This window comes from Dermochelys coriacea, chromosome 3 (assembly GCF_009764565.3).
Source record: "Dermochelys coriacea isolate rDerCor1 chromosome 3, rDerCor1.pri.v4, whole genome shotgun sequence".
Taxonomy (NCBI): Eukaryota; Metazoa; Chordata; order Testudines; family Dermochelyidae; genus Dermochelys; species Dermochelys coriacea.
In genome coordinates this window covers 29,166,540-29,189,246 of record NC_050070.1, presented here as the reverse complement: position 1 = coordinate 29,189,246, position 22,707 = coordinate 29,166,540, and the positions used below count along the sequence as shown (strand labels likewise).

Here is a 22,707-nt window from a genome sequence, read left to right as displayed (position 1 = left end):
TTAGTTAAATAATCTTCCTCTCCTCACTGTTAACCTGAGGCAAGGACAATTAAGTTGTAGTGATATCTTTTTTTGTTGTCAATCTTTATACAATTAGTGTTGTGTTTTAAGGAAATGATGGTCTTTTTTTCTTTGAAAATACATTTTACACACCATGCTGTCCCTTGCAGCTTGTTACAGACTAATAGGAGTTAAATTTTAAATAAAGTTTGAATAGCCACACAGGGTCAGTTTCTTATGGTCAAGCTGATTAGGGTGTGAAATTGGCAGATTCAGCCACTACCATCATGGTTTGGAGAGAAATAGAAGTTGTTGCAAATACAAGAGGGACTGATCCACTTCAACAGAGACAGCTGAACTTCTGGTCCAAGTTTTCAAATGACTTTGTAAGGACACTTGGAAGTAGATAAAGACCTCAGGGAGCCTTTTTCTCTTAAGTGCCCTAAAAATATTTAGAATGTGGCTATGAGCATGGTGTCTCTTCAATTCAATGCACATACTAGATACTAAATGTTCTGATGTTCCACTGAAGTTTTATGCAACATGCCAGGCATGTGGGAAACAGCATAGCCACAGAGAGAATATTGCATACAGCCCTCAGAAATTAGAAATAAATCCAAACTAAGGCAAAGACTTAGATTTCCAGTTTTTGTAACATTCACTCACTGACTAAAACCAGAGAAAGCCAGAGTTCAATCTTCCACTCGCTCTTCTGTACATGTGTATTGCAGAGGTCTCAGTACAGAAAAGACCACATTCTGCTCCCAGTTTAATAGGTGCAATGCATTGAAATAGATGGTGTCACACTGGGGTAAGTAAGAGTACAAATTGACTCTTATCTATTTGAGTATGTAGGCACTTGCAAATGCTGCTATAAATGTATAGAGGGTATCAGATGGATCACTGAAGAACATCTCTTTACTGCTTTCTATCTCCATGTTCAAAACTCTCAGTGTTTGCTATGGATTAAGATAATAAGTGTTCAAAAGAGATGAATGTGTGGTAAACACAGACAAGGTAAAAACTGATATATTGTGCAACAGATAGCTAGTAGGTTTCCACATCCAAGAAAAACATACATTGATGTAATTTTGGTTGGAATTTTGCATGCCTAAAAATCAAGAAGTTCAAAGTTATGGTTCCCAAAGCTACAATAAAGATACAAAATAACCCATATGTAGTAGTTCATATTACTATGGCATTAATTTGGCCGTACAATAACTGATTTCTGCCCACAGATGTATGCTTGTGGTTCTCAACAAGTCCTGTATTCATCTGAGGACAGAACTTGGCCCTTAACACACACATGCTATGTGTCATTGGCCAAGTATATGCAGAAAATATAGTCTTCTTATTTATTCATTTGTCTGCTTCTTGGGGCAGAAGTGCAAGCCTGATTTTGAGGGATTAAGTGGTACATAGGACTCAGGTTGGCTCTCTGCACAGAGTTGAATTTCACCTCAGAAGAACACTGTCTGTTCTACAACTCCATCTCTTCTCTGACTGTCTCCAGAACAAAGATTCTGACCTACAATTTCCAATTGAATTTAATGAGAGTTGGATCAGGTCCTAAAAATATTCTCCATGCGTTTATTTATTGCATACTCACCAGTTCTTCCTGATTACACACCTGTTTCATACTGAATGTTTTACGGAGGAAATCAGGAATTAAATGTTTCATTTTATTAAATGTTTCATTTTTAGGGGTATATTCTCATTTTGGTATGTTGGGGAACACGGCTGGGCTGCTTATCTCCATTTAATGTCTAAACCCCAAACATACTAAAGGGAATATATTCTAAAAACCCCCAAAACAGTTAAAGTATGTTGGTTGTTTTTGGCTTAATGTATGGTAGTATGTTGTCTATTCTAATGGAAAGGTGAAAGAAAACATATAGCAAATGTGAGCTCCTGTCTCACTTTAGAAATAAACCGTTTTCTTTCCAGAAGTTTTTTCTGCTCATGGGCTTGTTTCATAACCATTGCACTATATGAGGAGTTATGCTACCTACTGCATTAACAGGAATCAGTAGAAGATTTTGGCACCATAATGTCTTGTCTGAGCTCTTCAGAGACAAATCCAAACTAAGTCAAAGACTTAGATTTCCAGTTTTTGTAACATTAACCCACTGACTAAAACCACAGAAAGCCAGAGTTCATAATAGCCGATAGAGATCACCTATTAGACATGCCATTCTAAGCATATAAATAATAATTCAGCCAGAGTATTAAGCTGGAGGAAGATCTCTGAATTGGTGGACACAATCCTTTCAGACACTAGAAAGTTGTTGTTATCTTACCATACAACATAAAAAGTCAATTTAAGAAAAATTAAGCACTCTAGTGAACCAAAACTATAAGTATCACTGCTGAAATGTTTAGCATTCAGGAATTCTCCTCCTTCCCCTCATATACATAACACCTCCAAGGTTGGCTAAAATGTTTTCTATATGGTTACTTTCCAGTCAAGATATGTACAGCCCCTAGCACTATGTATGAGGCTCCAATCTCCACTGAGGTCTTCGGTTGATACCACAATACCAATAATAAACTAATGATAAAAACTGCATGTAAGAACATCAACCAGTGGTCTGAATATATACACAGGAATAAAAGGGGCAAAACAGACTTGCCATTAGCTAACTCCAATACTTATTTTTCTCAGCAGCCTTTTATTTTGCTTCTTTTGAATGAAATATGGGGAGAAATTCTCTCACCCTATCTGGTGAACCCAAATCCTTAGTGAATGCAGGGTGCCTCTGCATTTCTTAGAGTTCCTGCATTATATCCAGAAAGACAAATCTAAGGATAAAAGGAAGGAGAGAAGGTGCTCCAAGTTCCAAACCTACTAAATCTGGAACACTCACCCCATTCTATGGAACCACTGGACCATTACTTTAAAAGGTCTCCAGAGTACTATTCCTGGTACTTCCTTCAGGTTTCTAAGAAGTCTTGTTTCCCACCCATCACCCACCTTAGATTCTCAGCCTATGGCACTCAAAGAAACTCACTGAATTTTTTTTCATTAATACATCCTTTTGCACCATTTTTTTAGCTCTGAGGTAAGAAGACCCTCTAGCATGTGGTCCTGAAGGCTGCATGCTTCTATGACATGCCACAGTCAAACCTTAGTATGGATTCTTCCCAAGGTCTGTGGTTGGTGACCTGCACTTCTAGATTGTCCTTATTCAATTTTATCTTTGTCCCAAAGGGTTTTCAACAAGCTATTTATAGTCTTTTGATTCCACTTGAATGCATTCTTGGATAACATTCTGGGTTGGATGGTCTCAAGATTTATTTGTAGGTTAATAGCATAAAGTCTTGTGTAAATTGGAAATTATCTACGCTGACTACCTTTCAGATTCCATGGGAATGGTTTTGGAAATTAATGAGGGAAAGAAGTCAACTTGCCCTAGAAATTTTTTTTTATCTTCGTGTCCATTGTCAAGAGTTCCTTTCACGTGAAAGGAGTTGGTAGACTCAGTCCATTTTTCAGTAGACAACTGTCCACATTAAGAAACCCACATAAACAATTATCTTTCTTGTTGGGAGTCTTAGCAGAGGGCAAAGAGTGAAAAAGCATGGAGATAGTATTGCTGCTTCATCCCTGGGGTGATCTCTCTAGAACAATATTAAGACACTGGTTGGGCAGTATGGATAAATATGCACTACTGTGAAAAAGTTTACCAGTTCTGTGGATATAAATTCATCATCCAGGGTGCTCAAATATAATACCATCCATGACCGCCAAATTCACTGAAATTTGGGGTGTTGTTTTTTTTGAAGAAATAAGTTTCTTTTATGTTCCCAAATTACATGTAAGAGGTTTGGTGCTATTGCTGGGTTTCTTTGTTGTGTTTTTGTACCCTGAAAACAGCACTTTCTATAAGTGTGGAAGTAGTCTAAGTCCTGTGAACGACTCTCTGAGATACAGGGTTCTCAAATGCTTTGGTTGTGTGAACCACAGCCTAAAAGAAAGGTTTCAGAGTAGCAGCCGTGTTAGTCTGTATTCACAAAAAGAAAAGGAGTACTTGTGGCACCTTAGAGATTAACAAATTTATAAGCATAAGCTTTCGGAATGTATCCGATGAAGTGAACTGTAGCTCATGAAAGCTTATGCTCAAATAAATTTGTTAGCCTAAAAGAAAGATTGTCTTCAGGGCAACCTCCCATCCATGACAGCTTACACCGCCTGCCCTACCACGCACAGATAACATCTCAGATTTCTAGAGCTTGTTGCTCACATGCAAAAATAATATTAGGAAAGTATTTAATGTATCTATTGTTAGCTGTCTTTTAGTGCAACGTAACAGGTGGAAACAAGAAGAGCCAGCATCATCTGTGGACCATCAGCGTGTTTTCTGTGAACCACAAGTGTTTCACAGACCACAATTTGAGAACCACTCCTGTGGTCTGTTCAGAACTCTCTCACCTGGAAACTGGATTAGAAAAAAATATAGAAGTGTTTTTTTCCATTTGCCATATTTTTTCAAATGTGAAGATATGGAAGCACATTTTTAGTAGTAGAGATGATAAGAAAGTGGTCAATCAGATGGCTTGTACCACAGGAGTTGGTATCTGAGAGCCATTCCTGTCAATCATCTTGCTGTGCAGTGTCTGAAACCAGTGGAAAAAGGGGATCCCATTATGGTACATGTTATAACAGCACTTTGAATGTCTCTTCTACAAATCAACATGGTAGCACTTAAACCATTTTGCTGACTGGAATCTCACCCTCTGATTGCTGGACAGAAGGACCACCTGCTTTCATTTTACCATAGATATCCATGGAAAGAATAATATCCTGGCTAAGATCTCAGGACTGCCTTTCCCCTTAAGCAGGTATTGTACTTTATAAATGTGTCTCTTTAGTACACAAAAATTGAATCCTCCCACCATTGAGCATCTTGCAAGGAAAACCGCAACTCAGATTCATTCCTAAATGTTGTCGTCATAAGTAGTAAATACTGTCACATGGCATTCTGATTAAAAGGTTGGAATGTAAATGTATCCCTAGTTTTTCATGCCCCAAATCATGGCAAATGTCAAGCAGAAATCAGACCAGTGAATGGTTGCTGGTGCCACACATCTCGGTTTTCATAAATGATCTAAAAGCTTGATATTTTTGCTTCTTCCCTTCTTGAGCCTTTTTCTTCCAAGACCTTGTCTGTTCTGTCTGCATCAGACTGCACTCCTTCTACTTTGTGTAGACAGAAAAAGAAACAGAGTAAGTGTTCTACATCAAGGTGGATAAAAGATTGTATGGAACCCAAAACATCTCATCTAACAAGGCACTGGGCACTGCCACATTTTGGAGGTTATTGATAGTCATACAATACCTCTGCTTTCTTATAGGCAAAGTTACCCCATTTGGTATTTTATTTACTTAGAGTCATAGGGAGGCTAGATGTAAAAACTAAAGTTATCAGCAACAAGTGTTGCGGGCAGCTCCATTTACTGAGAAAGTCATGCTGCAAATCCATTAGCTTTAAAATTTTGCTTTCTGGAGCTAACAGTTGACTTAATGAATGGAAAGCTGTTGTCCTATTAAGGAAGTTTGTGTTCTTTCAAAATGAACTTGGTAACGAGATCCTGCCTATTTCAGCTATGAGGGGCATATGTCTGAGCTACAGAGTCATCTTATTGCTGTCAAACTGTCTATAAAATTATTCTCAAACTGAGACTCTGTCAAATTCACCCAATTTTGACAGATTACTGATGATCTTAATGGAAATCCAAGTGTCACTTCAGATGAAATGAAAGCTCTGACAAAGACACACAGAGGTAATCCCAAACATGGGAGACGATATAGGTACTATACTCTTCTGGAACTAAGCACAATCAATTATACATTTGCATGAAATATTAGATGAGGGATCATTTCCAAGATATGAAATTTTTGTTTAGTTGATTCACAAATAAATGGACCCAGGTAGTCACTATAATATAGCTATTACTTTCAACTGTAAGATCCTGATCTAAAACCCACTGAAGTCAATAAAAAAATTCCCATTGAATTCAATGGCCTTTGGATCAGTTCCTAGGTTAACAACTGTTCTGAGAGAAATCTGATTTAGTCGGAAGTGCAGGTACCAGTTTACTGTTTGTCATCTTTAAAGAGAACAAATGTTACCTTTGTCTTGTTTCAGCTTCAAAGCCTCCTTCTCTCAAATGTAAAGTGAAATGAACGTTTATTCCATAAACTGTTTAAAATAATACAACTCTCATTAGACTCAATCCTACATTTCTGACATTCCTCAAATCTCCAGTATAGTTATTTCATGGCAGCTGGATTCTTGGGTACATCAGGAAAGCAGGATCCGCACTGCTGTTAGTTTATTGTCAGGCCTCATGCTCTCCCATTGAAATAAACTGTACAGTTTCAATAGAAGTAGGATCAGGATTATAATTAATTTGTTAGCCTGAGCCTCACTCTTTATGATTATCAAGTTGTCTTCAGTGTAATTTTTAATGTTGAATTACAAAGAAAGAAGGCAAAGTGCAAATAGAATTTATGAAAGCTGCTCTATCCCTGCAAGATGGACATTTCTTTCTGAGCCACATTAATGTCAAGGGCCCAGTGTTTGTCAATTACCATGTTTAGGTGCTTGCTTGCTTGCTTATTTATTTATTTATTTATTTATTTATTTAAGTAACATTATGTCCAGTAAAGTTCACATGCAAGATGATAGAACAATTCATTGGTTAAACTATCTCCTGCCAGAGAGTAATTGGCCCATCCCTTTGTAAAATCAGGTGCAAAAGTAAATTGTACAAAAGCACAGCAATGCATGTCTGCATAGTGGAGAGAAGAACTATTATCTTCTCTGGTTTGGTTAAAAAAAGAAAAGTGTTAGATCTCTGATATAATTTAAAAAACAGATCACATAAGCACAGGGAAAATAACATTTTTAGCCTGGGAGGTGAAATACTACATTATTTTGCATATCATATCTAACTGAAAAGAGAAACTATGAGGGTATGATGCACTCCGTCCTATGGACCTGTTTCATTCTTCAGTATAGAAAGTTGCCTCAATATGTCAATCCATGAATGCACAGGCTTGGAAGGGATGAGGTAAAGCTTTAGTGTTATTGTGCTTTTCCCTGGCAGATTTTCATGTAATGTACTTGTTTGGATTATTAAAAATGTGTTTTCCTGCCCATTGTAGGGAGTATAGTTCAGGGGAGAGAAGTTGCTTGTGGTGAGGTTTTTTTTTTTTTTTAATTTGTATGCCTATATCCCGAGGGTATTACGTAAGGTATATTTTGAATGTTAATTTCCTGCATAAAAGTTGCATTACTGTGTAAGCTGAGTCATTAATCATCCCCATATAAACTTGTAAATGTACAGGAACAGGAACGTACATGCAACAGAACTTAAGAGTTGGACTTTGACCTACTTTTAAATTAGATTACAGTAGTCATTACAATTCCAAGTTTCCAAATAATGAAAGAATGGCATTCATGTTAAACATCTGTTTAGTTTCTGATTTATATGTTTGTTACAGATAGGAAAAACAGGAGCCTATCTTCAGTTCCTCAGTATCTTGTCCAGAATGCTGATTAGACTGACGGAAGTGGATGTTTATGATGAGGAAGAAATCAATATTAGTAAGTTGTTGATGAAGAGACATTTGCTTCTGGGGTTTTTTTATATCACATTGTTAATTGGACCAATTGTTGATTAGTTTATCGTGTGCTTTTCACCTTCACGTTGTAGTTTATTTACATTATGCAATCCATTTAGAGTTCTTAAATTAAGGAGTTAAGGATTTTAACTTCTGATTTAGAATCCTGTGATTAGCTAATTTCTCTCTATTTAGAGCTCACTCCTCCTCTTAACACATCTCTGTTTTTCTTAGAAAGTTGGCAGCAGCATTTATATATGTTAAAAATAGTTCATCTCATGCTGAGAAACAATATACTGACTTTAAGCCTGGAGTGATTATTTTTTGGTCAAATGCAAAAAAGGAGTTTAGTTGGAAACATTGACAGATTTATAACCATCAGCAATACTGTCACTATATTGTCCATTTTAGGTAAACAAGACATCATATGAATGAGAAAAGACCATACATACATTCCTGCTTTCCAGTAGTTGATCCTATTTTCAACTTCCAGTTTTTTCAGCATATTCCTCATTCCCCTCTTTCTCCAGATGTAATTCTAGACATCTCCAAGGCTCTGCTATTTACTTTGATCAATCACTTTCTACGGTGATTTATTTGATGTTTTTTTTACTCTGGGGGGTAAAATTTTCCCCTGTGCAGAGAAGCAGTACAAAGCTTTTGCCTCACGTAAGTCTCATTTAAATTCTTGTTTTGAGTGTTTACATAGAATCGAAGAGGATCATACATTGTATGCTGGCTGGCCCTCTGCGTGGGGAGGAATTTCATCCTGTGCAAATAGGTCTGCTTGAGTTTCCTATTCACTTCTAGTTTCCAAGCAGCAGCTCCTCAGCTGGTGTAAATGATTATAGCTCCAGTCACTTCTGTGGAACTATGACAGTGCAACAGCTTAGGGTCTGCTCCCAAACATCTTGGAGTCCTTACTAGTGCAGGAGAGAACAAACCAAATTCCCTTAACTGAAAACTCCATCTCCAAAGTGTATTGAAGTCAGTGAAGAGACTCCTGCTGACTGGTCCATTTTACCAGCAAAATCCTTGCTGTGGTGCTTTTATTATCTCTGCATATATGATTCCAGATGGCTTCTGACAGATGCTTTTGCTCTGTTTTGGCAGAAGTGCATTGAGGGGCGAGGAATGTTGAGTAATTGATCAGTTTTTCTGCAGAAAATAGCTTCACAGATGTTGTTGCCTTAAAATAGTAAAAGAAATAATAGTACAATAATAATACTTAATAACCTTCTAAACTATATGAATAGCATAGACTTGCTTTAGGTTGGGGTATCTTTCTATGCAATCATTTGAACCTTTCAATTGATTTCACACATCTCTTTAAAAAAGCATTCTGTAAAACTGTAGACATCATTCCATTTATTGTAAACTGCATGTTTTGAGGTTTTTTTTCCATTATAGAACTCCAAGAAGAATCAGATCAATGTTATCACCAGCCAGGAGACATGTGGCCTGATTTGGAGACATTTAAGAAGATACCTTTTGACTACACTATTCATGATCCGAAATATGAAGATGCAAGTCTGATTTGTACAAGGCTTCAGAATATGAACAGTGACGGTCAGAATTTAAAATATAACAGAGAGAGATGCATGTATTTATTTATTTACTTACACCAACTATAGACAGTATGGATGGAATCCTGGCCCTATTGAAGCAAATGGCAAGACTCCCCGTGATTCCAATGGGGCCAGGATTTTGTCGATATGTAATTACAGTTTACAGAGCTATATTGTTTATAGTTTTAACATGAGGGTTAAATTGAAAAAGGATTAAAAGTTTACCAGATAAGGAACAACACATAAGGATGAGCAGTGTGAGTGTTTTGTGGTATGGAAGCTATGTAGCCTTTCTCTAGTAAGGCCCTGATCTTACAAGCACGTATGTATCTGAGTAAATGTACTCACTTGAGTTATCCCATTATGTTTCAATAAGACTACACATGTGTGCAGGGCTGGCTCTAGGAGTGGGCAAGCAGGGTAGTTGCCCAGGCACCAGCTTCTGGGGTGCCAAACTGCTGTGGCACTCGGCTGTTTTTTCCCTCCACTCCTGATTGGCCGGCTTTTTTTGTTGTTGTTGTTGTTCCACTGCTAGGGGAGTGGGCCCAAAAACGTGTTCTGCCCTGGCTAAAGTTAGGATTGGACTGTAGGCCACCAGTTTGAATGTGGTCCAGTGAAATAGTGATCCATTTGATGGCTGCTTGTGGGCTGTGTGGAACGATGTGGTGTCTCAGTTCAGGACCCACTAGATGAAAGTCCACTTCACAGTGTCACTGGACACTCTCTCATTTGGTTTCTGACATCAGTCACATGATAGCAACTGCCTGTCCTGGCAAACCTGAGCTGGATTTAAAGCTGTGAGTGAGAGGTGAAAGGTTCTCTCTTATTTTTATTGAATTGACAGGCTTTTCTATCGGCCCAACCCACATAACAACTGTGGATTGTACATGCTTGCACTAATTAATTTACCCTCCTGATACCTGTGTGGTAATTTCATTGTCCCCATGTTGCTGATGTGGAGCTGAGGCACAGAGGGCCAGATTTTCAAAGATAATTTTATGCCCAAAGATGCATATAGGCACCAAGTGGGATTTACAAAAGTGCTTAAGTGGGCTAGGCACCAGACTCCGACTGACTTTTGTACATCTCACAAGGTACCTATATGCATCTGTACATGTCTTAATACCTTTGTAAATCTGGTCCAGAGATATTAGCACCAACATTTCCAAAAATGGCCTTTGATTTTAGGTGCCTCTATTTTGAGGCACGTTGGGCCTGAGTTTCAGCTGTAGCTGCGGGTGCTCAGCACAGTTTGGGCATCTAAAAACTAGAGCACTTGAAGGTGACTTGCCCAGTGTCTCACAATAAGTGTGTGACAGTGTCAGAAACAGAACCCAAGCCCCAGTCCATTACATTAACCACAAGACTGTCCTTCCACCTGATATCCCATTACTAATCCCACCCCATCATCCAGTCCCTGAACAGTTACATGCTAGAACATGTTCTTAAAAATGTCACATAAAAGAAATAAGTTGCAGAGCGCATTTTAAACTTCACTCTGTGAAAGCAGAGATGGTGTCTTCCTCTCTGTTTTTTCTGTGTCCAGCACAAGTCAGCACTCAGCAGATAGTAGTCATAACAATAATAATTTTGCTTTACCTGCACCTCTGTGTTATTATAAATGAGCACAAACTATCACGACAAAGCACTTAAATCTACAGTTATTTCTCTCCCCTTCGATACACACCTAATAAAATCTTCTACGCTCAGGCTGAATATCTATTTTGTTTGGTGTGACCACTGTCTCTGCAGGCTTATGACGATTACATGAACAGTTTATTCACCACAGGGGGATATAATAGGCCCTAGAATATACTTAAAATGAATACAGTCCATTTTTTAAAATTTACAGACAGATCAATGGGCAGAAAACAGGAGGACATGTATATGCGCCGTCAGACAACTCGAATGAGATTATCTAAGTATGCAGCATACAATACATACCATCACTGTGAACAGTGCCATCAATATATGGGCTTCAATCCCAGGTATCAGGTAAGTCGTGCCTAATTTGTATTTAGGATAATAAATCTGTAGCGGATCTGTAAATTACTTTAAAATACTGTAAAATACTTTATAGTATCAGTACTGGTACCCAAGCTGCATATTTGCTCTATAAGCATTTCCATAGAGAACTTGTGTGTCAATTTTGGGCCCTGAAACTGCAGTTGGATCTTTGCACTTGCACTGAGCACCAGTGAAGTCAGTGGAGCCCTGCTCAGGCACAGTGGATTGGATTGCAGTTTTGGGATCTTTGTCCAGACAAAATGTTTTATCTTAGTGATAATTAATTTTTGATAGTGGCAGCAGTGCAGGACAAAAGCGCATTGTGAATATGTTCCAGTATTCTTTGAGTACCCAAATTCATAACTGGTGGTGTCAGCAAAGGTCATGGAGGTCAACAGTTTCACTCTGTGGACTTTTTTGAACATCTGTTCCTTGGACCATTCCAACTGACCTACGAAATGCTATAGTCAACATTCTACACTAACCACTATAAATGATCATTGATTTCCCAGTAAACCTTCCCCGAGGGTTTATTAACACTTGCTCGGGGGCAGAGCAGTTGCTGAAGGTAGTAAGTTGACTGCTGCAGGGAGCATTTTATACACATCATGTGGTCTCTGATTATTCAGACAAACCCTCCAGTTCATTGCTCATTAGAATGGACGAAAAAGGCATCAGCAATACAAGTGCTGCAGCTATTGTATAGCACATGGCATTACTGAGGGTGGCCCACGAGCCTTGCTACCATTGATGAGACAAAGAGCAAATTGATGGCTTCAGGCCAGGGATCTGGGTAAATTGTTTGTTTAGTGAATATGTTGGGCTTGAGCCAAATGTCACTGATTCGTATTAATATGAGTTGTGAGGTAAAAAGTATCCCAGTGCCCTGTGTGGTTTCCTTCTGGTTTGGTGCTGACTTAGTGATGTCCATGACCTGTTCTGTGCTCTCTTGGGAAGCCAAATTAGAATCTAACAATCAGATTTGTCATTTTGTCCCCCTCAGCTTTATGAGTCCACCCTGCATGCTTTTGCCTTTTCCTATTCCATGCTTGGAGAGGAGATCCAGCTGCATTTTATCATCCCCAAGTCAAAGGAGCACCATTTTGTCTTTAGTCAACCAGGAAGACAGCTGGAAAGCATGAGGTTACCGCTTGTCACAGATAAGGTAGATGGATAATTATATTTATACTCACATATGGGGCATAGACAGGGCTGATCTAAAGATCTGTAAGATCAGCTCATACTTTGGCTTCACTACTGGTCCTGCTGCCAGGAGATGGTGAGAATGGTTTGGCAGTGAGTTGTTTTCTTCTCCCTGGGTGTCCTTGCTGGAGAGGGAGACAAGCTACAGAAATGGCTTGGAATGCAAGGTCCCAATCAAATACTTGCTTTGCTCATAATTAAGGCTATGATTTTTGTCATGGATATTTTTAGTAAAAGTCAGGGACAGGTCACGGACAATAAACAAAATCTTGGAAGCCATGACCTGCCCCTGACTTTTACTAAAAACATCTCTGACAAAATAGGGAGGGAGGAAGATCCAGCACTCTGTCCCCCTTGCAGTGGCTGGGAGCTACAGGGATCCCATTGCCCAGTGGCTGGGAGAGGTCCCCCTGCTTCCCTGTGGGGCTAGAGCTGGACATGTCCACCCTGTGCCCTGCGGGGCTGGGAGCTGTGGGAGGCCCCTACCAGCGGCAGAGGCTGGGGAGCTGTGGGGGGTCCTCTGCCCCTGGCCACTGAGCAGCTCCGGGGTACCTCTGCCACCGCTGCCCATGACCAGGAGCTGCAGGAAGTATCCTACCGCTCACGGCCACTGAACAGCTCTGGGGTCCCTCTGCCGCCATCCCCGGTGGCTGGGAGCTGCGGTGGCAGGGTGGGGGGGCAGCTGCTCACAGCAGCTGAGTCACTACAGGAGGGACCCCTGCCAGCTGAGGGGTTGCTGCCACCAGTGGCGAACAGTCAGTTGCAGGAGGTCCTGCCACCCACAGCTGCCCAGCAGCTGTGAGAAGGTCCCCCAACCCACATTGAGGCTGGGTTGCTGCAGGGTCCGTCACTGCTGGCAGCAGCTGGTCAGCTGTGGGGGTCCCCAATGTCACAGAGGTCGCTGGAAGTCAGTTTTCATGATTTCTGCAATCTCCATGACATAATCATAGCCTTACTCATAATCAAGGCTGGTCACCAGTTTGTGAGCTGGGACTATGACAATTGGAGATTGTTGTGCAGTGACTCAGAAGATCTCAGGGTTCTGGATAAAGACACTGAAGAGAGGATGGTCTCAGCTTTGAGAATAAAATGTACATGTTTTTGTTTAGCCTATGGCTAAGTAAGAGGAAGCAATTTATCACTGGCTTGCCTGTCCTGTCCTGCATAAGTGGTTCCACCAGATGACATAAAGGAGAGTTTTGAAAGAATCTCTGTAGTGACTGTACAGAACCTCATGGTAGCTTCAGGGAAGACAGCTGCAGAAGTTATCAATCTGACAAGTCTGTCTTGTCTCTGATATGAGCCTTTATAATGACCCCTGCAAGCCCTGAACAATCTCTGATGATTCAATGAAGTATAGTCTTTAGACTATTGGAGCAATTTGTGGAATAGTAGTAGCAGCCAAGATTTTATGGTGCAGAAGGTAAGCTGTTCACAAACAACAGTTATTGATCCACACTGCATCCTTCACTTTTGGCAGCTTATGCCTAGATAGGTAGGAGCATATTTTTTAATATACATCTGCTAGACTGCAATCAAACTTGAAGTTACGCAACACCTTTTATCTGAGAGAGAGAGTTGTGTTTTTCAGTTTATGAGAATACAAAATTATCCCAATTTACTGTGTGCCACAGAAGCATCCTCAATTTACTAGTGGTTATTTCATTGGAACTAGGTGTCAAGTCTCCACAGATTCTATTCCCATCCCTGCCTCTGATCTGCCCTGGCAAATCACTTAATTTCTCTGTTTTTTCATCTGTAAAAATTGTATAATACTTACCTATTTTATAGGGTGTGCTGCTGTAAGATTTAATGCATGTTTGCAAAGCGCTATGAGATCGTTGGATGTAGGTCACTATAGCTGTGTAAAGTTTTATCTTAGTCTTTTTCTCATTATTCTTTCACTTCTCTTAATGTTTGGTTGCTTTTTATTCTTCTATTCTTTACTTTTTTTTTTCTTCCTCAGGGCCTATCAAGCCACCGAGGATCCTATATCCCTGGTAGATCAAAATTTAGCAATCCCATCTGGGGCTATATGTATCTATCCCTCCCTTACCAGCCAATCAAGTGATCAAGGCCCTTTTCTTTGTCACCTGACAGAAGTTGTTCTCTTCCAACTCTTATAAAAATTCCCAATTTCTCTTTTATTTAGATATTAGGCCAGTTTCTCATCTAGTGTAAATCAGCAAAGCACTATTGAAGTCACTGACTTACACCACCTGAGGATCTGGCCTTCTTTGTTTAAATAATATTCAGCATAATACAGAGGCTCATCCTTCATTTTTGTATTTACTTTACAGAGTCAGGATTACATAAAAAGCCCCACTTTTACTCCCACAACTGGGCGTCATGAACATGGACTTTTCAACCTGTATCATGCAATGGATGGTGCCAGCCATTTGCATGTTCTAGTTGTCAAGGAATATGAAATGGCCGTATATAAAAAATACTGGCCGAACCACATCATGCTAGTGCTGCCGAGTATTTTCAACAGTGCTGGAGTAGGTAGGTACTAGGGGGGGAAAAAGAAGGTAAAACACGTATGTTATTGTACAGAAACCCCCACCGAGACGTTTGTCATAAGTGATCTCTTGCAACAAAATATCTCACCATCCATATTGTGCTTCAGAAACCATACCCTCCTTCTTTACTGTGATAGGTAATTCTCTGTATTGTACCCCAAGTAAATGCAAAATCAATTAACACCTGATAAGTCATTCATACTTAACCCTATAATGCTAACATTAGTGAAGTAGACATGTGACTCTGGGGCATTTTCTCCCAGGTGCAACATGCAGCAAAAGATCCTTGGCCATGGGACATTTGTCCGTGGGAGGAATTGCAGCATCTCAAGGCAATGGAACTTGAGCAGGACTCATAGCTGACTACCGTAGCCCTAAATGAGTTTGGTGCTGGCCAGGAATGAGGAGTGGATATGGTGCCTAATAATGCACCGATCCTGTGAATTTCTTAGGTAGCGTCTGCCAGAAGAGTTTCTATAGAGCACCCAGAGTCAGCTCTGGTGGGACCCCCAAGGTGGAAAGACAGAGGGAATTATGGCTGCTGTCACTTAGGTGGGTCCATCCCCACGTGCAGTGGCTGGTGCCAGGAGGTGTCAGTGGAGGTAAATCTGTCCCTCGCAGTTTAAAGGCATCACATAAATTCCCACCACAGAAATCAAACTCATCTTATTAATTTCCTCAGTGGTGTCCCATGTGGCCTTAGCAGCCTGACGCAACACCCACACCTGTTAACTCAGTTGCATTTGGTATGGGATGGTGACAAATTGACTCTGGAATGCTTTAATCACAAACGTTCAGAGTGAGCAAGCCACACTGTGCTCCATGAACATTTGAAAGGTTGTCACTTATCAACAAACAACTCCTGCCCCTGCCACTACCACTACCTCCCATCCCAGAATTTTCCTCTTGTTTATGCTGTTTTTGGTTTCAGGAGCTGCGCACTTTCTAATAAAAGAACTGTCTTATCATAATCTGGAACTAGAACGAAATCGGCAAGAAGAACTGGGGATTAAACCCCAGGATATCTGGCCATTCATTGTCATTTCGGATGATTCCTGTGTTATGTGGAATGCAGTAGAAATCGATTGTTCAGGAGACAGAAAGAGGTAAAACCCCATAATTAAGGAACATGATTTTTTCAGTTGATCACTTTTAAACTCTCATTACGTATGACTGAGCTCATCTTGTTGAAATGACATCATGGAAACAGCAAGGCTTTTACACTTTGTAACAAGTAGGGTATAATATTTGCCTGGGGACAGAGAAATATTTCTTTATATATTTGTTGCATGTTACCCGAAGGGTAGTGCTCATCTGTGCCCAGTCTAGAGCTTCAGCCATACAGCTCGGCACTTCAGTTCAAGCTGGAGTGACTCATGCTTTTGGCTCTGGAGTTCTGTGGTTCAGCCCCAGTTGTGTTGGCCAAGGGAGATGGCAATCACATGTACAGTTGATCCGGATACAGTGGTGCAATGACTGCAGACACACATGGATGGATTTTAAGCAGCAGGCTAGAACTTTTATTTTTCTTTACCACAGGGGAGGGGCACTACCTGCCCATCATCCACACTCTCCTATACCAGGCATTAAATAGCTCCAGTGCAGGGGTTACAGGTCTTCTACCATAAAACCCATCATTGAGGCTAGGCTCTCCTCAACTACACCCGCCCAGGACTCAGCTCTCTCTGAGTCCTACCCCCTTCCGCACCCATGAGGGGGACAGAGGATGCAAAAGGGTGGGGATGTCGGGCCTCAGCCCACAAGGGTTACAAGATCTCCCCCTATCCTATGAGCCCACGGCCCATCAGGACAATCCAAGGTCTTTTACCTCTGGGAACCGTGCGCGGTATCCTTTTAACCACACTGGAAACTGGCCACAAGTTGAGACAAATTAACAGTGCAGCCCTGTGCCTCAGTTAGGGACTAAGCACATTCCTACTTAATAGGGCTGTCGTTTAATCGTAGTTAACTCACGTGATTAACTTAAACAAATTAATTGTGATTAATCACAGTTTTAATCACACTGTTAAACAATAGAATACCAATAGAAATTTATTAAATATTTTGGATATTTTTCTAAATGCTCATATATATTGTATTCTGTGTTGTAATTGAAATCAAAATGTATATTATTTTTATTACAAATATTTGCACTGTAAAAATGATAAACAAAAGAAATAGAATTTTTCTATTCACCTCATACAAGTACTGTAGTGCAATGTCTCTGTAGTGGAAGTGCAACTTACAAATGTTGATTTTTTTTTTTTTGGTTACATAGCTGCACTCAAAAACAAAACAATCTAAAACTTCACAGCCTACAAGTCCACTCAGTCCTACTTCTTGTTCAGCCAATCACTAAGACAAACAAGTCTGTTTACATTTACAGGAGATAGTGCTGCCCTCTTCTTATTTACAATGTCACCAGAAAGTGAGAACAGGCATTTGCTTGGTACTCTTGTAGCCGGCATTACAAGGTATTTACGTGCCAGATTTGCTAAACATTCATATGCGCCTTCATGCTTTGGCCACCATTCCAGAAGACATGCTTCCATGCTGATGATGCTTGTTAAAAAATAATGCATTAATTAAATTTGTGACTGAAGTCCTTGGGGGAGAATTATATGTCCCCTGCTCTGTTTTACCTGCATTCTGCCATATATTTCATGTTATAGCAATCTCAGATGATGACTCAGCACATGTTGTTCATTTTAAGAACACTTTCACTGCAGATTTGACAAAACGCAAAGAAGGTTCCAATGTGAGATTTCTAAAGATTGCTACAGCACTCGACCCAAGGTTTAAGAATCTGAAGTTCCTTCCAAAATCTGAGAGGAATGAGGTGTGGAGCATGCTTTCAGAATTCTTAAAAGAGCAACACTCTGATGCGGAAACTACAGAACTGGAATCACCAAAAAAGAAAATCAGCTTTCTGCTGGTGGCATCTGACTCAGACGATGAAAGTGAATATGCGTCAGTCCGCACTACTTTGGATTGTTATCGAGCAGAATACATCATCAGCATGGACGCACCTCCCCTGGAATGGTGGTTGAAGCATGAAGGGACATATGAATTTTTAGCACATCTGGCATGTAAATATCTTGCAACGCCAGCTATAACAGTGCCATGAGAATGCCTGTTCTCACTTTCAGGTAACATTGTAAACAACAAGCAGGAGCATTATCTCCTGCAAATGTAAACAAACTTGTTTGCCTGAACGATTGGCTGAACTAGAATTAGGACTGAATGGACTTGCAGGATCTAAAATTTTACATAGTTTTATTTTTGAATGCAGTTTTTTTGTACGTAATTCTATGTTTATAAGTTCAATTTTCATGATAAAGAGATTGCACTATAGTACTTGTATTAGGTGAATTGAAAAATACGATTTCTTTTGTTTTTTTACAGTGCAAATACTTGTAATCAAAAATACATATAAAGTGAGCACTGTAGACTTTGTATTCTGTGTTGTAATTCAAATCAATATATTTGGAAATGTAGAAAACATCCAACAATATTTAAATAAATGGTATTCTATTATTGTTTAACAGTGCGATTAATTGTGTGATTAATTTTTTTAATCGTTTGACAGCCCTACTATTTAACCTCAAAGGTGCCGAGAAGATGAAAAACTCCCTTGCCCTCTGCCAATTGGCCCTATGGGAGAAAAATCCTTTCTTACCCCCAATGGCCGAATGGCTAGACCCACAGCATCTGCTAGCCGGATTCCCGTTCCTAGTTCTGGGTGGGTAGGGTGGAACAGGGCCAAAAGAGACTCCACATGGTGCTTGAGCTGGGGGATGCAAGCCACTCAGCATCCCTCCTCCTGACTGGCCATTTTGTGCCAGAGACTACCAGGAGGGAGGACCTACCGAGTGTGTCTCAGCAAGGATCTCCCTCCCTTGCTGCTGGGTCTGTCCCATTTGCTGCTACCCTCATCAAGGTCACGCATCCATAGAGGCACATGGGTAGCATTCTGGGTAAGATTTTTGAAGGAACTAAGGGAATTAATTGAAATTCCGGGGAAGCTGGCCACCTACCTCACTTTGGCTCTTTTGATAGTCCCAGCCTATGTGACTTCTACTTTATTTCGCTTTGCAAATGATAAAACAAGTCTCTTAGCTTTTTGAAACAGTACTCGATTGGGCCATTTTTATTTATTACCAGAGCTGTGCTAAACTCAGCAGCTTTGCTGTACAGGGATTTGGAGAAATCTTTTTTTCTGTTTCAATTTGTATGCTTAATTTTATGTCAAATCCCAAAACAAAAGCAAAGCTCAATCAAAACTGAGAAGTTCCATGTGGTTTTGTAATGGGCATATGGTAAACAAATCTTCCCAGGATCACTTGGAGCAAGAGTCAGGTTAACTTAAAACATTTACAAACCTTAATGAACATATTGAGAAATCCAGGCTGAGTTTCAAACCTATAAAGTCAACCCAAGCTAAATGAACTTTAGGTAGTTTCAGATTGTGATTAGAACTGAAGATGAAGAGGTAGGTCTAGCATCACTGCTGCCTGGTTAATATGCTCATATTTATAACTTTTGTAAGATACTGCTCAGATGAGCTGGATGCTGATTATTTTTTGTACACTTTGAATTTGAAACATTTTTTCCAACCTACTGTAGTGAATATACATGGACTGAAAGGAACGTTTCCTTGAAGCAAATTCTGCAACACATTGAAGCAACCCCTAATGTCACTCACTACGCCTTGATTGGGATGAGGAAATGGTCTAGTAAAACAAATAGTGGTGAGATCAGGGAACCATTCTCCTGTTGTCATGTACATGACTTTGTCATGCTGAATGTGGATCTGACTCAGAATGTCCAATATAACCAGAACAGGTGAGTGAATCCATAGGCGCCTCCAATGTAGAGTAAGGACCAAATCATGCAGCCTTCACTCTGGCTAAGCTCTCTCTCACTCGAGCTGGATTTCTCAGGAGACTGCTAATAGACTAGAGATAAAGTTTACATCTAAGTTGCTGGTTCAAATCCAGCCCAGGTAAGAAGTGGCTAAAAAGGACTGTTCTCTCTCTCCACATAAGCTAGGCATACTCTTTAATTAAATACAATAACTTTAATTGGATGAGAACAATAATAAGAAAAACAACAAAAACAAATCCCTCTAACACTGATGGAGGGCCTTTAGGGAGAAGCTGCATCCAACCCACTCCATTCTTGGGTTCAATCTCCAACCCACCTTCTGCCCCATTTTTTTTAACTGTGCCACACAGAATGTTCCAGACCTTAAAAGTGCCAAGCATAGTCACTGTGGTTCTTAAAGCTCCATTCACTACAGATACCACTTGACAGATGTTCATTAACCCATATGAAATAGTGAACTTAGTCCAGTTCCTAGAGGACAAGTGTTCACATCACAAAATCACCAGCACATTTGCCACTAATTGTAAAAGGGGCACAGGGCTGAATAGGATAAGAGACTGTCACCTCTAGAAGTGATCTTTCCAAATCTAGATTGAGGCATATTTGTGGAGAAGCATCTCTGCTTTAACTATTCTATGGATAAACAGGTGACTTAAATCTTCAAGTCTGTCACTGGCACTTTTCAAGAGTACTAGAAACTTATCCACATGTATCTCCTGGTATACAGCTGTATTATCAGGCTGTTTAGCATGTGAGGGCATAGTACATTTTCACACAGAGTGTTACCATTTGAGGCAGTTTTTGAATGGAAAGCTGAGTGCTAATCTAAGAAAACAATAATCATAGAATCGAATAAATGTAGAGCTGGAAGGGACCTCAAGAAGTCATCTAGTCTAGCTCTGATAGGGGTTCTTAAAAACCTCCAGTGATGGAAATTCCACAACCTCCCTTGGAAGCCTATTCCGGAGCTTACCTACTCTTATAGTTAGAACATTTCCCCTAATATCTAACCTAAATCTCCCTTGCTACTGATTAAGCCCATTATTTCTTGTCCTACTTTCTGTGGACATAGAGAATAATTGATCACCTCCTCTTTATAACAGCCCTTAACATATTTGAAGACTGTTATCAGGCCTCCCCTCAGTCTTTGTTTCTCAAGACTAAACATGCCTAGTTTTTTTTAACCCTTCCTCACAGATCAGTGTCTCTAAACCTTTTATCATTTCTTGTTGCTTTCCTCTGGATTTTCTTCAGTTTATCCACATCTTTCCTCGAGTGTAGGGCCCAGAATTGGACACAGTACTCCAACTGAGGCCTCACCAGTGCTGAGTAGAGTGGGATAATTACATCCATTGTCTTCCATAAGACACTCCTGTTAATACACCCCAGAATGATATTAGTAACTGCATCACATTGTTGGTTCATATTCAATTTATGAAGTCCAGATCCTTTTCAGCAGTATTACCAGCTAGACAGTTTCTCCCCATTTTGTAGTTGTGCATTTGATTTTTCCTTCCTAAGTGTTAGTACTTTCATGCTGTCTTTATTGAATTTTATCTTGTTGATTTCAGACCAATTCTCTAATTTGTCAAGGTTGTTTTGAATTCTAATCCTGTTTTACAAAGTGCTTTCAACCTCCCTCAGCTTGGTGTTATCAGCTCTCCATTATCTAAATCGTTAATTAAAATGTTGAATAGTACTGGACCCAACAATGCAATAAAGCAGAGTAATATTAATGCATAGAGTGATGCAAAAATGTCAAGAATAAGGTTTTATGCCAGTTTACACTAGCAATACTTAACCTGTGGGTATTTAATCATTGGTGACTCACGTAGTTCTTCAGGAAGCTCTCTGTTAAGGCTTGGGCAATATTGTGTGACATTCCAAGAATGAATTGGTAGTGAGAAAACATGGCATTTTGAATAAAAAAGAGACACAGTCAGCCAGAGATAGCGGAGACACATGTGAGTATCAATCAACAGAGTATGCATCAACAGAGCCATAATTTAAAAAACTGATAGCTTTAAATGGCAGATTACTCGCTGAGCTGTAAATAGAATCAGTCCTCCTGTAATCTTTATTTTGCTGTTTTCGTGAATGCAAAAACAACGAAGAGTCCTTGTGGCACCTTAGAGACTAACAAATTTATTTGGGCATAAGCTTTCATGGGCTAGAACCCACTTCATTGGATGCATGGAGTAGAAAACACAGGAGCAGGTATAAATACATGAAAAGATGTGAATTGACTTACCAAACGTGAGGTTAGTCTAACAAGACAATTCAATTGACAGCAGGATACCAAGGGAGGAAAAATAACTTTTGAAGTGGTAATGAGAGTGGCCCATTTCACACAGTTGACAAGAAGGCATGAATAACAGTAGGGAAAATTAGTATTGGGGAAATTATGCAGTAAATCTATTTTACAAAATGCCTGTTACATAGGGATTTTCTGACTTCTGAGAAGAGATGTGTAAAACCAAAAGCACAGATCCAAATCCTGGATCAGATCCTCATACTTCTAAAAGTAATTCCAGTTCTTTTGTAGATCATGTGTATTTACAATCGGGAATAGAATCCAGATTACCCAAAGATGAGGGTACTTGGGTGTGGCCCATTTTAGAAGTTTGAGCTGCCAACTCTGGTCTGAATTCAGACCAAGATTGATAGTTTCCATTCGGTTCCATCTCTAATTTGAAACGGGCCAAATCCAACATAATGAAATCTTAAGACATGGATTAATTTGGCCCATATTGCTTAAGTGTGGCTCTTTGCAATGCTGTTGGCTTTTAAATGCTTGATCTCACTGATGTAGACTGATAGCATTTCTACAGAGGGATGCTGAAAATTTCAACAGTTACATGCTCCTTTTTACAGAGGAGAAATATACGGT

General features: G+C 39.9%; 1 protein-coding gene across 2 annotated transcripts in view; it reads left to right on the top strand.

Moving 5' to 3' along the window:
• Positions 1–22,707, top strand: part of GREB1 (growth regulating estrogen receptor binding 1) — a 158,082-nt gene that overhangs the window by 128,556 nt on the left and 6,819 nt on the right. For both annotated transcript variants that reach the window (XM_038397262.2, XM_038397261.2), the window contains exons 23-29: positions 7,511–7,613; positions 9,041–9,199; positions 11,051–11,193; positions 12,209–12,370; positions 14,709–14,913; positions 15,862–16,036; positions 19,557–19,775. In XM_038397262.2, the coding sequence (XP_038253190.1) occupies positions 7,511–7,613; positions 9,041–9,199; positions 11,051–11,193; positions 12,209–12,370; positions 14,709–14,913; positions 15,862–16,036; positions 19,557–19,775 (1,166 nt within the window). The remainder of the gene's footprint in view (positions 1–7,510; positions 7,614–9,040; positions 9,200–11,050; positions 11,194–12,208; positions 12,371–14,708; positions 14,914–15,861; positions 16,037–19,556; positions 19,776–22,707) is intronic.